Genomic DNA, 14,694 nt, shown 5'->3' on the forward strand with positions numbered 1-14,694 from the left:
TGCTCTAACCTTTTTGCAGTGATTGTAAGGTTCATGTACAGTCTTAATTGTGGTAATTTCTTCTATAAAATATTCACCATAAATATCTACATATTATACCACTGTGTGTGTATCATTTCTGGTAACAGTAAAGTGTTGCAGACAACAAAAACCTCCATTAACACTGGGATTCAATTTTTAAAGAAACTGTATGCATATATTTCTGCATGTGTATACATGTATACTTGAAAGACCTGAAAACAATATTGAGTAGTGGTAATTTGTGTTTATAGGCATAGTAAAGTTATGAATGAGTTTTGAAAATACTTGGCTCAATGTTAGTATTTCATAACATTGAATGATGCATCAATTTTATTTATAACACTATAATTTACATGTGATAACTGAATTGGTAGAGTGCTTGACAAGCATTATGCAGCCCTGGGTTTGTGTCTTAGGTTCAATCTCCAGCATCACACAGGTTATACTCCTACAATCCCAGTACTCAGAAGCAGAGCCAGGAGGGTCATAAGTAGAGGAGATTTGAAGCTAACCTAGGTTACATGAGATCCTGTCTCAAATGAACAGACAAGCAAGTAGGGAACTATATTGTTAGGTGTTTAGTGTATACCTGAGAGTCAAGCATGCAGTAATATTCATCACTGTTTCCTCTAACAAATATGCATCACTGAACACAGGTTGTGTGTGGTTGTACAAGGTCAGCAGGGCGGTATTTGAACAGATGTCAAAATTCTTTTACATCAATGAAACTGAGTCACTTAGAGCTCTTTTTTCATAATAAGTTTTATTTATTTCTGTATGCTGAGTTTTAATGGAACCAAAGAAACATCAAATGTTTATGTTTGTTCTGTGTTGTTCCAGCTCAAGTCAATGCTTCAGACATCTTTGGCAAACTGGAGGAAGAAATGACCACGTAATTACATGTTATCCTTATTGTTATTACTCTTTTCTGCATTGATATTGTTATAGCAATATAACTATGGTTTACATTCTAATAATAAAATTAGAAGTTTTGAGACTACCATTATTAGTTTTCAAGGAAGATCCATTATAGACTTTTTTAAAGAAAAGTGTTTGTATCATAAAATGTACTGAGTTGATGCTGAACCTCAATTAGACTTATGTATGCAATTGCAAAGATAAAATATCATATGCAGGGAAATTAGAGAGGTGGAAAGACATTTAGATATATTTGAATTCACAATATATATTTTCAGTAGTTCTCCAGTGGGTAGTTTGTTTCCTGGCTGTTTCCAGTCATGATATAATGGTAAATAATATAAGCCAACAGAAATTCTTCAAACTCCACATCTAATTCTAAATAGGAAAAATACAACATCCCAGAAGAAATAGAGTCACTCTGGCCTTAAATGATACAGGCAGACTTTTTAGTTTTGTTAATGATTTATGTATATTGACATTTAGTCTGTGGACTAGTTTTAAATAGGTGTACAAAAGTATGTGTTGGTGAATCAAATGATAATCTTCCTGTACTTTGCTGTGATTTCTCTAATAGTTGTAAACAAAGAGATACAATAACGTTTTGAAAAATGAAACTAAAAATACTTATAAATATTACTGTGATGAAGAATATTTTTAACATGGGGAAACTCTACTATCTTAATTGGATAAAATGTATTACAGTAAAGTACATCAGTATTTCATGAATAAGTTCTACTTCTTAAATGGAACTTGCTTTGACTCTTTCTTGCTTTATCACTTGGAGAGCAATTAATTACATAGTTATCAATTAACTAACATTTAATGTTTCAATTATATCTTTAATAAGTATAGTTTATAAGATGAAGCTTGAAGGATCATTTGCTTAGCAGCATTCTGATAGGTTGCTCTTGAAATTGTGAACATAACATAAAAGGCTAGCTGTGTGTTATATGTATGTCTATTTTTAAATCCTAGTACTTGATATAGGCATTCTTTTTCTAAGATAGCAAGTCAAGAACATTTTAAAATATACCAAATGGTAACCTTCATTTCATTTGAGGGCATTTTCCTTGAAAGAGGTGTGGTTTGGTTGTCCAGTATATTGCTAGCATGGATGAGACCCAAGGTTCCATCAAAAGCACAAGAAAAACAACTACAAAAAGAAACAAGGTTTCTACTTCACCCACATGTAGAGTGCTTAGTGAAGCCATAGGAATTTTAGCAAGGCAAGAAAACACTTGTTCAACTTTTCTAAAAGGTCTGGTTAAATGTTTAAGCTGGGAGGGAAACTATTAGATATATTGAACTTTTTAGGTTAGCTCTCAATACCCATTTGAGTAGATAACATGGAAACACTATCAATTTTCTGTTGTCATTCATCTTTCAACCTCTGCTAAACTAAATAGTTGAAAACAGCAGGGGACCATCTTCACCTCTTGGTTCTACTTTCTAACAAGTTGCATCAAGTCTTTCCTTCTCCCAAGGTGCCAAGACCACCCTAAAGACCTCATCCATTGAGACTAATGTAATAGAAGCAGACAAGACTACAACTGTTCACCTTAGCAGATGTGTCAGTACACTAATGACCTCTCATAATCACTCACATTTTCTTGAGTAGTTAGTAGTTATTATGCACTAGACCCTGGCCTGAGTACCTTCCAGATATACTGTCTTCCTTCTCTTTTCATCATAATACATAATTGAAATTGGGTTTTTAAGCATCCTGCCTGAGATTACAAGGTCGTCAGTGAAGAGCTGGGGTTTGCCTCAGGCCATTCTTCTATATCGCCACAGACAGAGAGGTAGATGCTGACAGTCACAGCTCTGGTCCTCACAACCCCTTCTGGTTTGCTAAGGATGCTGGGGTACCAGATAGCTGAAGAGTAAGGCTCAGTTGTGTGCAGAGAGAAGGACTGATTGGAAAATAGCCTGTGTATAGTGTTCTTGTTTTTCAGGTACGCCTATTACTACACAGGGATTGGTGCTGGTGTGCTTATAGTTGCCTACATTCAGGTTTCATTTTGGTGCCTGGCAGCTGGAAGACAAATACACAAAATTAGACAGAAGTTTTTTCATGCTATAATGAATCAGGAGATAGGCTGGTTTGACGTGCACGACGTTGGGGAGCTCAACACCCGGCTCACAGAGTGAGTACCTAGTTTTATGCTCAAGTCAGATATGGTCTTGTTCTCAATGCTGTGAAGTAGATACCACCAGCCCTGTTAGGAGTGTTGGTGCATCACTGAACCGAGTAAAGCCCTTGTAAGCAGTAGCCGTGTCTGACACAGCTTCTTGCTCACAGTGCCCTGGCAGGGATGCGGGTAGAGCCCCTGCTTGACTGGCATTCAGTGAGGGATTAGACTGGCAGAGTCAAGAAGGATTCAGAGTGAGCACAGCAGCGAAGTGCAGGGCAGCAACAATATGGCCTGTCCATCTCACTGAGTGTGTCCTCCCAGGGCTCCTTGGTGTCCTTGGAAAACACTGGAAAGAAGGGAGGGAGGGAAGAGCTCTTGTGTGTCAGCCTCTGCTTCACAGAAGATGCAATGAACTCAAAGATTTGTGTTCATAGAAGACAGCACCATATACACACATCTCTGAGCAGTTTGAAATTTCACAGTGAATAGTCTTAAACATCCCATGTCTGTATTCTGAGGCCACGTGGTCCACAAAATACTGTTAATGACAAACTTCCTATTGGAAACTAACAGCCTTCCTCTATCACTGCACCGCAAAAGGATCAGGCATATACAAAGATGCCTAGACACAGATTAATTTACCCCCTCTCAACAAAAAAACAACTGGTCTCAGTAGAAAAATTCTGTATTTGTAGTTCTGACATTACTTGTAACACAGTGTCTTTCTTCTTTTAGTGATGTCTCCAAAATTAACGAAGGAATTGGTGACAAAATTGGAATGTTCTTTCAGGCAATGGCAACATTTTTTGGTGGTTTTATAATAGGATTTACTCGAGGCTGGAAGCTAACCCTTGTGATTTTGGCCATCAGCCCTGTTCTTGGACTGTCAGCTGGTATTTGGGCAAAGGTAGGTGAAGCCTGTGAGTCCAGATTTTAAACTCTTTCCCATGATCCACAGAAGAGTCTTTTTAATCATACTAATCCTGACTGTGAATTTTATATGTGATTTCACACTTTTTGTTTAAAAAAAATCAGCAGGTTAAGCTGAACTAGTCCCATAGTACTTCATGCTGTCCTTGGCCATTAGATTATTTGTAATAGGAAATGAAAAAGAAGGAAGACAATAATAAGCTTATCCTTCACCTTCATGGGAAAAGATGGGAACCCACAAGATCCATAAACATCAATCTTAGTTTTTTTCTACTTCTAGAAGAGACACAATGACCAAAGGAACTTATATAAGGAAGAGTTGGGGGCTTTCTTACAATTTCAAAGGGTTAGTCCATCACCAGCATGGCAGAATACATGGCAGTAGGCAGACAGGCATGGCACTGGAGCTGTACCTGAGAGTTACATCTTTATCTGCAAGCACAAGGCAGAGTGGGGCATGGAGCACTAACTGGGAATGGCATAGGCTGTTTAAACCTCAAAATATACCCCCCCAGTGACACACCTCCTCCAACAAGGACACACCTCCTAATCCTTTCCAAACAGTTCCACAAACTGGGTACCAAGTATTCAAATGTAGGAACTCATGAGGGTCATTCTCATTCAAACCACCACAATCACTAAATATAACAGTGCCATTTTCTTCCAGAAAATAGAAGTTCAATTCAGTGTAAACCAAATGCCTCATTCAGTTTTCAGTTTTAATGTTTTGTATGTGTATAGATTTGTTTAATCCATAAATTAACTTTACAATTTTGTCACATATATATATATATATACATATATATATATATATGTATATATATATATATGTAAAAATAGTTTATGGAGGTACTGTTATTCTTTTGTTTAAAAAGAAGAAAAGAGAAATGCTGAGACATGAGACATGTTGACTATAGGTTTATTATAAGGACTGGCAGAGTAGGGAGACTAAGAAGAGGAGAAAAACAGGGTAATGACTGACCGCCATGGCTGGTCACTGCAGAGAGACAGAGCGAGAGCATAGGTGAGAGAGAGAGTAGACAGGAAGCAGCGAGGAAGCAGAGGGGAAACAGAGAGAGAGTAAATGTGCAGGGATCTTTTTAAAGGGGTCTTCTGCACCCGCGTGCAGACTTAGTTCCCATGGAATCTTGGGCTGACCAGGGTATTCCTGTTCCACCAGGTAACAGGGGCAGGCCAGCATAATGCCTGAACCTTTCATTCCCACCTCTACTTATTATTTTAAAAAGGTGGGGTGTTTAACATGGCAGGTTAAGGAATAAGGGCGTCGAATTCTCAAGACTGCTTCCTGCTGACGTGGGGGGCGTTGACCATCTTTGGGGGACCCGAGAAGGTTGGGGTGCTGCCACGTCCTGGGGTCACTGGTTGTTTCATTGCAGTCCAGGCTGTACGGAACTCCCTGGCGCTTCTTAGACCTGGCAAGATGGTTGCAGAGTAGATGACAAGGTTAAGTTTAGAAAAAAAAATTTCTTAGGTCCTGTCACTTAAGGGGAAGATGGTAAGATGAGGGAGGGGTTCCTGAGGAGTCCTAACATGAGGGAAGGGAGTCCTGGGACCAGGGAAATGTCCAATCATGGACACATGTAAATCTGTAACCTCTAGTTACCTCTTTCAGTCATGAAGACACAGAAGTTCTCTTCACTCCATCCACATGCCTCTAACAATTTTGTGATTCATTTTCTATGTCTGGGTCAGTACATAATTCATATTATAAAGTCATTTGATATAAGTGTAGCTGTGTGATGGAGCGATTATCCAAGTATTTAGACTTTGTGAGGTTACATGTAATAAAAGTCATAAGAAGCAAAAGTCCAACCAAAATCAAGCCTTTATTAGGCCTCATCTGTGTCTACCAGATACAGCTAGAATGTAGATATTAGGTCATTTAGCAGATGGAGTAACTGAAGTCATGAATACTGTTAACTTGCTACTCAGGAGCATAATGGAAACAGTGTTCCTGATGGTTATCAGAGAGCTGAAAGCTGGCACAGTTTTTAAGTTAGGTGCAAATTATTTACAACAAAACTTAATGAAAAACCAGTGTTGATATCTACTCTAAGTTGGGAAAACAGACCATTACTTAATTTGTTAATAATTAATCTTGCATTGCTTCTGATGCTACTTATTTAATGAAGGGAGCCCTGGGCTATCTGTTATTTTATTTTTAATCTCTGCTCTTTGATAATCATTTGATATGATTTTCTGCATGTTTGTTGACCTATTTTGACTATATTATAAAGGATATGTATCCTGGTTCCCTAATATAGACAAAGTGTCCAGAATGTGATAGAAAGGCCCCTGTCATGCCCTCAACTAGGAAATGCACACAAACATCCCCCTAAACACACACTTTACTGATATACACTCTGAGGTAAATAAGATATTGGAATTTTCACACTATGACTTTAAGATAATAGCCATAAAATGCTTCATTTGTTTGGATTCTTTTAAGGTAATAGAAAAACTCACCAGCTAAAAAAATAGAAAATTATTTTAAAAATGACATCAGAGGACTGAAAGATATAACAGTAAAAATAGTCATGCTGTATAATAGGCTCATCCTATGCACACAGAAATTATAGAGTAGAACATAATATTCAGAATCAGTGAATCTGAAACACAGAAAATGAGGAGAGCCTCAGGGCCATGTGAGACAATAAGGAAACATTCATATCATCATCATGAACCTCACAAGAGGACAAGAGCAGAGCTTTAGGGTGGATTTCAGACCCAGTGGCTGACAACACAATAACCAGATGCAAGAAATTAATTGAATCTGAAGCAGGATAAAAATCAAAGAAATCGGTGACAGGATGCATCATAACCAAAAGTTGTCATATCGTAAAGTATAAAGGAATAAGGAAGCTTTTTTATAAACCAGAAAAGGAAAATAAATTCTGTATTGGGAAATTTGACTGATCACAAGCTTAACCCATCAGTATATAAAAAGAATTATATGTTATAACCAAGTGAGATTTATTTTAGCTATGTAATAATGATATGACCCTTGAAGATCCATGTGGTCTGCGTTCCTATATACTAAAGAAAACAAATGGTCATATCACTGGACAGAACAAGCACTTGACAATATCTAGCACTCACTGATGTTAAACCCATAGATATCTGATTAGTAAAAAGGCATCGTTGCCATCAGATTGGAAATAAAGCAAGGATATCTCTTCTGACTTCTTTTTCATTGAAACACCGGAACTCTAGCTGCTACCATAAGTCAAGAAAAGTAAAAAGGCATATAGATTGGTGAGGAAGAAATAAACTGTGGACTACATGATTTTCCATAAAGGTTCCAAGGAATCTACAAAGTAATCTGTGTGATAACTGTGTAGAAAGGCCACAGAATAGCAGACTAACTGCATTTTTTGCAGATAGTGATAAACGTGTAGAAACTGATGCTAAATTAATACCTTCCACAGTCTTTCAGATACAATGTAAAACTTAGATAATCACCTAAAAATATAAGATCTGCATACTGAGCTGGGCAGCGGTGGTGCACACGCCTTTAATCTCAGCACTCAGGAGGCAGAGACAGGTGGATCTCGTGAGTTTGAGACCAGCCTGGTTTACAGAGTCAGTTCCAGGACAGGCTCCAAAGCTAAGGAGAAACCCTGTCTCTAATCACCCCCTCAGAAAATAAAATTCTAGTTGTGATAGTATTCCTGCAATTTTTAAAATGTTACTATTGAGGACATATGTAATGTCAATGCGTTGTTTTTAACATATGATCCCATAAGTATCTCAGAATCATTAAAGATCATGAGGTTTTTATAAAATGATAAAACAAAAGCCTACACTGAGAAATGGAAAGACTGGATTCAAATGTGGTCAGAGCACCTATAATAGTTTAAATATTGTTTCTCAATGTATTAATTTGGGATTATAGGTAATAATAAAATTACCAATATTAGACTACTTTTAACTTTATATTGGAATTAATTGAAGCTGGCCTTTTATATCCCTAAGAAAAAATTAGAAATTTTCTTCTTTTTTAATTTTCTTTTTTAAAAATTTAAATTAAAAGCAATCTTATTTTGCATACCAATCCCAGTTCCCTCTCCCTCCTGTCCTCCTATGCCCCCCACAAGCCCGCATCCCACCCCCAACCACTCCCCAGGGAGGCTGAGACCTTCCATGGGGGATCATCAACGTCTGTCACATCATTTGGGGTAGGGCCTAGGCCCTTCCCTGTGTATCTAGGCTGAGAGAGTATCCCTCCATAGGGAATCCCAAAGTCCATGCACTAGAGATAAATACTGGTTCCACTGCCAGAGGCCCCATAGACTGCCAAGCTCCCCCCCCCCCAACTGACACCCATGTTCAGGGATTGGTCTTACACTGGTTCTCCATCTGTCAGACCGGCATTTGTGCACTCCTACTTGCTCAGGTCAGCTGTTTCTGTGGGTTTTCTCAGCATGGTATTGATCCCTTTGCTCATGCCTTTAATTCCAGCACTCAGGGTGTAGAGGCAGATGGTTCTCTGTGAGTTTGAGGCCACCCTGGTCTACAAGAGCTAGTTCCAGGACAGCCTCCAAAGCCACACAGAGAAACAAAACCCTGTCTCCCAAAACAAAACAAAACACGCCTCCCAAACAACGAAAATCAATTTTCTCCTCATATCATATATATCGATTACAATTTTCCCTCCCTCTACTCCTCCTAGTTCCTCCCCACCTCCCCTCCCATCTGGATTTTTTTCTGTCATTAGGAATCCAGCCTGTAAAGGATAATAATAAAATATAATAAGAACTTATCTAACACATTGGCATTGGACAAAGCAGGCAAGCAGAAAAGTGTCCAAGAGAAGGCACAAGAAATAGAGACCCACTCGTTCACACACTCAGGATCCCCTAAAGACACCGAACCAGAAGCCATAATATATACACAAAAGGACTGGTGCAGATCCCTGCTAGCCCTGTGCATGCTGCCTCAGTCTCTGTGAGTTCAGACCAGCTTTGAGCATGCTGGTTCACAGGGCCTTGTTCTCCTGGTGTCCTCCATTCCCACTTACACTCTTTTTGCCTCCTCTTCCACGGGGTCCCCTGAGAAAGTTTTTTCTTCTTTTTACAGACATTATCTCTTATGAGGAAAAAAATTTAATGTAGACTCTTTTTCTTTTTCTTTTTTTTAGCCTATTACATGAAATTATATTTTATTTTAACATACATTTAAATAGTCATAATTTTGTATTCTAGGCATGGTTAGAATTTAACAATATCTGTAAAATGGCTTATCAGACTAATACCCTAAAAATGAGAATTATTAGTATTTGGGATGCTTATTGAAATAGAGTAGTGAAATTAATTTCCATCAAGATGAGAGAAAATCTAAGGACCTTGAGAAAAACTGCCTTGGAATCTGGAAACCTCAATAATTCTATCTTCAACATGTTTGAAATTACCTTTTATAGTGTATGTCTTTCAAAGATACATCATTTTTCATAAACAAAGTCTGTCTTCACTTCCAGTGTAACTAAATTAACATTTCTGTTTCTCCAGGCATTATCAGCAGAGGAAACTGCGGCTTGGTCCTCTATATTCTTCTAGCCTCTCACCTAGCACTTCTGAACCAGGGTATCACTAAGAGTTGGTGGGAATAGCGCATGTCCTGGCCATAAAGCCCACTTTCTATAATGGCTTATGATTATATTGTGGCATATGGTTTCCTTTCTGAAATGTAACATCTCCCAAAGCTCCAATTGTTGTTTTGATGAGGAAATTTTGTGGTTCATCTAATTTGTTATATGTCTTTATTGTGAAAAAAATATTGGAAGAAAAAGTAACTGGAGATATCTTACATAGCAGATATGTATATATAAATAAATATCTATTTATATAAATAGATACGCTAATAGAATATCATGGCCAAAGACAACTAAAAGAATTTAATTCTTCACATGTATTAATATTCAGCCAGCAATTGTTTATTTACAGCAGTTAATTTTTTTTAATAATCTGAAGTTGCATTTTTAAACAGATATTATCTTCATTTACTGATAAAGAACTTCAGGCATATGCAAAAGCTGGAGCAGTTGCTGAAGAAGTCTTAGCAGCCATCAGAACTGTGATTGCATTTGGAGGACAAAAGAAAGAACTTGAAAGGTTTGGGTTTATTTTTCAAGTTGATAGAAATATTAATTCTGTGATACCACATGCCATTTAGGATGGCAATGCTATTTATGATACTTTTTCGTTTTCTTTTTTTAAAGAGTCTCTAGAATCTTTTTTCATTTTATTTATTCATTTTTATGTGCATTGGTGTTTTGTGTGTGTGTGTGTGTATGTGTGTGTGTGTGTGTGTGTGTGTGTCAGATCCCCGGGAACTAGAGTTACAGACAGTTGTGAGCTGCCATGTGTGTGGTAGGAAAGGAACCCCAGTCCTCTAGAAGAGCTGCCACTGCTCTTAACCATTGAGCCATTGTAGGGAGACACCGTAACCACGCCTCCTAAGGACTGGCTAAAGGTGTGCCTGACCACGCCCATCAGGGTGTGGTCAAGGTAATGTCATGGAAGAGGTTTTAAAGGAGCAGACAAGACACATGGGAGCTCTCTCACCTTACTGCTTTGGCATGCTCTAGCTTGTGTTGGCTGGCGTTTATCTATTAAAAATTATCCTAACCTTATGGATTTCGTATCAGCTATTCACCGCTTTATATTTCTGCGGGCCTCCAAAGCCAAAGAAGCGCTACCGCCACAGTTTCTGCAGCCTGCAGCCTCTGGCAGAAAAACTGTGCATCTTCCACCTGGACCGCCCACTGCTGTGTCCCCTGCCCGTGCTAACAAGCCATCTCTCCAGCCCCATTATTTTCTTAAATAAGTCAATATATTCAAATTAGGCCTGGATCACCACTTCTCTACTACATTTCCCAGAATCCTCTTTGACTCCTAGTCCCGTCTAACTTGCTGCATTGGCCAAACAGTACTTTATTCAACAATCAATAAGAAGTACATTCCCCATCACTTATATCTGCTAATTCAAATAATGTTCTAATATTTTCTAGATGGCTATTGCCATATTTCCTAAGTCTGAACTGCGTTTTATGTCTCTGATGATGTTTATTTGTCCTGTCAAACTAATTCTGGATTCTCTTAAAACTGGATGAGTGTTTTACATAAGATCTATAAGGACAATTTAGAAAAAAATGATTAAAATTAATTTTTAAATTTATATGCATATGTGTGCCCCTACTTTCTGTGTGTGCACTAGTGCTCATGCAGGCCACAGAAAGCATTGGATGCCCTAGAAGTGGAGGTAGAGCTGTTTGTGAGCTGCCTGGCTTGGGTGCTAGGAACCGAACCTGGGTCCTCAGCATGAACAGCAAGCATGCTTGATTACTGAATCATCTCTCCAGCCCATGGAGGGACATTTTTAGCTGGAATCTTTTTTGTTCAGGCCCATGATTAGTTGAGCTATGATCTATAATATCAAAAAATGCACAAAAATTGAAAATCTTTCTATTACGTGCTTCCTATTATTATCCCGAGGACTTTTCCTGTTCACTAGAGCTCTGAAAGTATGGTGATTTGTTGAAATTAATAATATTTATCAGATCCATTGATTTATTGGCAGCAACACACTATCTTTGAAACTTGATACACATCATGATAATATCCTGGTGTGTTATGAATATGCAATTTAAGATAGAAAAAGTAAACTGCATTGTTTTGGGGGTTAGATATTGTGCTAAAGCTGTCAAGGAAAATGTAGAAGCATTTGTAAATTACAATAGTGGTTGTATCTGGGAAAGAAGGGAAGCTGTTCGGTGAGATTAGAGCATATGGACAGAGCCTTTCCAATTCTGTCAGCAATGTTTTTTGATCTTACATGAATAGTCACTGTAGAATTGTCTACATTGTATGTGTTAGGAGACCTCTTGTTTACACACTATACTTCACTTCTGCAAAGGTAATTTGTATTTGCTATGGGTCATAGTTCAAAGAACATGGTAACTGTGTTCTGCTTGGTTTAGGGCAAGATTTTATAAATTTTACTTCAAAATATGATCTTCTCTAATGATGGGATGGCATTCTGTCAGATGTAGCCCACATTCTCATGAAGTATAAATTCATATGACAGGGAGAAAGGGCATAGATGACTACAAGGGAGCAAATATTTAGCAGAGCAGTTACAGGGTGTATGGTTTGGAGACAAAGTGTAATGAGAGTCAAAGGGGCACACTTCAAAGGAGCACTAAATTATAGTTTTTAAATGTTCCAAAAAGATCAAGCAAATATTTTATAGATTTTTTATTCATTTTACATACCAACTACAATTCCCCTCCCTCCTCTACCTCTCCCCTCCCCTCCCCTCAGCCCATCTGTCATCTACTCCTCAGAAGGGTAATGTATCCCATGGGGAGTCAACAAACCCTGGCATGTTCAGCCAAACAAGTATTCTAAGGTGGGAAATTTTAAGCATGGTGGTCTGAGAATCCCTCTTGATGGAGATTTCATCTAGGGTAAGACCTGAGGTGGTTAAGATACTCAAAAAGTGGGCATAGGGGTTGGATGGATAGGAAGAATAGTTTAGGATTTTCTAACATTAAATCTCTTTTATTAATTAATTTTAAAAGAATATATATTTTGAATGAAAAATAATTGCTTTCTTGTGTCTTCTCTTTTATGTTCTAGAAGCTAGCTCAATATTGCTTCACTGAGTTTACTGTTGCTAAGGCTTACATAAAAAGAACTTTTAGGCCAGGCAATGGTGGTAGTGCATGCCAATAATCCCAGCACTTTGGTGGCAGAGGCAGGCAGATCTCTATAGAGTGAATTCCAGGACAGCCAAGGCTACACAAAGAAACCCTGTCTCAAAAAACAAAACCAAAATAAAAAAAAAAAACTTTTAGAAGACACCCACATGAAAAATGATCTCTACACACCTCAATATCACTTTCTACAAGAAGAAGATATAGAAGGAATAACAGTGCCAATACATGTATCCTACAGGGTTGGGCACATTCTGACTGAACAATAACAATCATGTTACATTAACACATCTCTACGAGGTTTATTAAGTCTACATTGTAACATCAAAATAAAAGACCCAGAGACAGATATTGAGGTTCGAGCTTCAAGCTGAAGATCAGAAAAGGGAAGCAGTCAAGCCAGTAGATCTTACCTCTACCAAGCTGAAATGGCAATCCTGCCTCCATGAATCCTCAGAGGCAAAAGGCTCTGAATTCCTGTCTCTTCCTTTTATTCCTTTCTCCGCCCAGCCAAATCACTCCTATCTCCATCTCTCTAGCACTGGGATTAAAGGGGTGTGATCCCAAGTGCTAGGATCAAAGATGTGAGCTCTGTTACTCTTCACTATTATGTAAGTCAGTGTGGCCTTGAACTCACAGAGATCCATGTGTGTCTCCTGAGTCCTGGGATTAAAGTTGTGTGCCACCACTGCCTAGTTTCTATAGCTAACTGGTGTGGCTGGCTTTGCAAACTGATCTCCAGTGGCTTTATTAGATCATAAACAATATATCGCCACACTACATAATTATTTTCCTTCTTTCTCCCAGGTACAACAACAATTTAGAAGAAGCCAAAAGACTTGGGATAAAGAAAGCGATCACAGCCAACATTTCCATGGGCGCAGCTTTCCTTCTTATCTATGCATCATATGCTCTGGCCTTCTGGTATGGAACGTCCTTGGTCATCTCAAAAGAATATTCTATTGGACAAGTGCTCACTGTAAGTTATACAGGAATCAAAAAAGAAGTGCATTATTAAAAGTTCTAATGGAATTGAGTGATATTGGAAAAATGTGCTTTGAATAAGTGTTAAACACTAGAGACATGCATTATTAGGTTAAAGAGTTGAAAGGAAATTAAATGCATCAATTTTGTTTGTAGATCCGTTGTACAATTTCTACTAAGGCCTAAATATTAACATTACTATCATTTCCATCTGGAGTTCTAGATGGAATTACAACTCCTGATGTAGCCTAAATATTAACATTATCAACTTCTGCAGCATGAATTTTCATTTGATGAGATATTTTTCTTTGTATCAAACTTGCTACCGAAAATTTTCACTTTTATTTTCTAATTTATTATTCACAAAGCAAGTAGAAAAATATACAGTTAAATTTACACTCAAACTCTATTGAATTCTAAATCCCATCAAGTTGATAAGATTAACCATCCCAGTTGAACCCCTTGTAAGCTTGATACCCAAACATATCACTTTTAAGCCATAACATTTCCCCTCTTGTCTTTATGAGCTTATGGCCATCCCATAATACAAAAGGTATTCAATCCAAAAGTCTCATTAGTCTTTTTTAGTCCTAATAGTGTCTGTCCAAAAGTATAAATATAGTCTCTTCTGAGACTCAGACAGTCTTTTAACTGAGCCCCTATAACATCAAATTTTAAGTTACATATTCCAATGGGACAGAATAAACATTCATATTCCAAAGGGGAAGAATGGAGACAGAGCAAGGAAAGAGGCTAAATAGAGAAAATACCTAACCTCACATTTCTATGTGAGGCATCTGGGACTTCTGATGAAAGCCTTTTGCCTCCAAAGACTTGGATAGTCCCACCCTACCAGCATAACTTATCTCTTGGGCTAATCTCTGTCTAACAGTCCTAACATCTTCAACATCTGGGAGTCTCCATTTCAAGTTAGGCTTCACTTAAAGCTTCACATATGGTCTTGCT

General features: G+C 37.9%; 1 protein-coding gene across 1 annotated transcript in view; it reads left to right on the forward strand.

Annotated features, from left to right (window-relative positions):
• The window catches only part of Abcb1 (ATP binding cassette subfamily B member 1), a 72,517-nt gene that overhangs the window by 23,403 nt on the left and 34,420 nt on the right, over nt 1-14,694 (forward strand). Inside the window, exons 5-9 of the mRNA NM_001243988.1 lie at nt 862-913; nt 2,898-3,089; nt 3,813-3,984; nt 10,014-10,138; nt 13,552-13,723. Coding sequence (NP_001230917.1) covers nt 862-913; nt 2,898-3,089; nt 3,813-3,984; nt 10,014-10,138; nt 13,552-13,723 — 713 coding nt within the window. The remainder of the gene's footprint in view (nt 1-861; nt 914-2,897; nt 3,090-3,812; nt 3,985-10,013; nt 10,139-13,551; nt 13,724-14,694) is intronic.

Source organism: Cricetulus griseus (genome assembly GCF_003668045.3).
Source record: "Cricetulus griseus strain 17A/GY chromosome 1 unlocalized genomic scaffold, alternate assembly CriGri-PICRH-1.0 chr1_0, whole genome shotgun sequence".
NCBI classification, from domain to species: domain Eukaryota; kingdom Metazoa; phylum Chordata; class Mammalia; order Rodentia; family Cricetidae; genus Cricetulus; species Cricetulus griseus.